This window comes from Perca fluviatilis, chromosome 5, assembly GCF_010015445.1.
Source record: "Perca fluviatilis chromosome 5, GENO_Pfluv_1.0, whole genome shotgun sequence".
Classification (NCBI taxonomy): domain Eukaryota; kingdom Metazoa; phylum Chordata; class Actinopteri; order Perciformes; family Percidae; genus Perca; species Perca fluviatilis.
Window position 1 is genome coordinate 37,888,690 of NC_053116.1, and position 2,227 is coordinate 37,890,916.

Here is a 2,227-nt window from a genome sequence, read left to right on the forward strand (position 1 = left end):
TGACCATCAGAGGACGCCAGCTGCTGACGGGACAGAAGTCTGACCTCAGGGCCTACCTGGGCCCCCAGCCCTGCTACATGTGAGTACTACTACTAGTACTACTGGGCCCCCAGCCCTGCTACATGTGAGTACTACTACTAGTACTACTGGGCCCCCAGCCCTGCTACATGTGAGTACTACTACTAGTACTACTGGGCCCCCAGCCCTGCTACATGTGAGTACTACTACTAGTACTACTGGGCCCCCAGCCCTGCTACATGTGAGTACTACTACTAGTACTACTGGGCCCCCAGCCCTGCTACATGTGAGTACTACTACTAGTACTACTGGGCCCCCAGCCCTGCTACATGTGAGTACTACTACTAGTACTACTGGGCCCCCAGCCCTGCTACATGTGAGTACTACTACTAGTACTACTGGGCCCCCAGCCCTGCTACATGTGAGTACTACTACTAGTACTACTGGGCCCCCAGCCCTGTTACATGTGAGTACTACTACTAGTACTACTGGGCCCCCAGCCCTGCTACATGTGAGTACTACTACTAGTACTACTACTAGTACTACTGTACTACTACCACTACAGTTACTACAGTATTGCTGCTGTTAAACTGTAACAAACTTCATTCATTAATTTCTGGCTCCACAACAAAAATAATCTGACATTTTAACATCCTTTCATTTCTCCTCTCCTCGTCTCCTCTCCTTGTCTCTTTGTTCTCTTCTTGTTTCCTTGTCTCCTTTTTCCTCACCTCTTCCTCTCCTTGTCTCCTCACCTTGTTTCCTCTCCTTCTTTCCTTGTCTCCTCTCCTTATCTCCTCACTCTTCTCCTTGTCTCCTCACCTTGTCTCCTCTCCTTATTTCCTCGCTCCTCTCCTCCCTCCTCTCCTTGTCTCCTCTCCTTGTGTCCTCGCCTCCTCTCCTCATCCCCTCTCCTTTGTCTCCTGGCCTCCTCTTCTCGCCTTCTCACCTCATCTCCTGTCCTTGTCTCCTCTCCTCCTCTCCTCGTCTCCTGTCCTTGTTTCCTCTTCTCCTCTTCTCGCCTCCTCTCCTTGTCTCCTCTCCTCGTCTCTCCTCCCTATTTTCCTCACTCCCTCTCCCTCCCTCCCTCCTCCCTTGTCTCCTCTCCTCCTGTCTCCTCGCCTCCCTCTCCCCATCCCTCTCCTTTGTCTCCTGGCCTCCTCTTCTCTCACCTCATCTCCTGTCCTTGTCTCCCTCTCCTCCTCTCCTCGTCTCCTGTCCGACCCCTCTTCTCCTCTCCTCCGCTCCCTCCTCCTTGTCTCCCTCCCCGTCTCCTCTCCTTCCCTCCTGGCCTCCCTCTTTCTCGCCTCCTCTCCTCCCCATCCTCTCCTTGTCTCCCTCTCTCCTTACCCTCCCCGCCCCTCTCTCTCCATGTCTCCTCCCTCCTTCTCCCTCTCCTCCTCTCCCTCTCCCTCCCTCCTTCTCCCCACCTCCCTCCTCTCCCTCCCTCCTCCCTCTCCTCTCCCTCCTCTCCCTCCCTCCTCCTTGCCCTCCCTCCTCTCCTGTCCCTTGCCTCCCTCCCTCCTCTCCTTGTCTCCTCACCTCCCTCCTCTCCCTCTCCCTCCTCTCTCCCTGCCTCCTCTCCTCTCCTGTCCCTTGCCCCTCTCCCTCCCTCCTTGCCCTCTCCTCTCCTCTCCTTGCCTCCTCTCCTCTCCTCTCCCTTGCGTCCTCTCTCCTTGCCTCCTCCTTGCCTCCTTGCCTTCTCTCTCTCCTCAGTGCCCCCCTCTTCTCTCTCCCTCAGGAGGTGAATGATACCCAGCTGGTGTGCCAGACTGGTCCCAGCAACCAGACCGTGGAGTAATCCTTGGTCCTGTTCGTAAAGCCCGGAGAACCGTCTCTCAACGTACCTTCCCTACCTTTGACGCACCTTGCCATCACCGACGCCTATCGCCAGCGGAGAGCTTCTACCGAGAACCCGATCGCCAATAATCACACCACAATGACTTCGTCCTCTCGTAACTCAAACCGGTCTCTGATACGGTGACTCACTTCCTGTCCCTTTCAGCGGCCGTGGTCGCCATGGTGACGGCGCAGAACCTGGGCGGTGCAGCAGCCAATCATATTCAGTGGTGGAGCCTGTGGCGGTCCGAGGTGAACGAGAATTGCTTTATTCTGTTTCACCGCCAAGCAGCAGTTGTGTTCAACAGTTCCATGACAACGTGTGGAGATCAACCGCCAATCATAGACGAAGCGAGTCAGATAATGTCGT

The 2,227-nt window shown here is 55.5% G+C and overlaps 1 protein-coding gene across 1 annotated transcript in view; it reads left to right on the forward strand.

Annotated features, from left to right (window-relative positions):
* Window positions 1–2,227, forward strand: part of plxnb3 (plexin B3) — a 197,987-nt gene that overhangs the window by 144,706 nt on the left and 51,054 nt on the right. Inside the window, 1 exon segment of the mRNA XM_039800788.1 lies at window positions 1–79. This exon segment is cut by the window's left edge and continues 58 nt beyond it. Coding sequence (XP_039656722.1) covers window positions 1–79 — 79 coding nt within the window.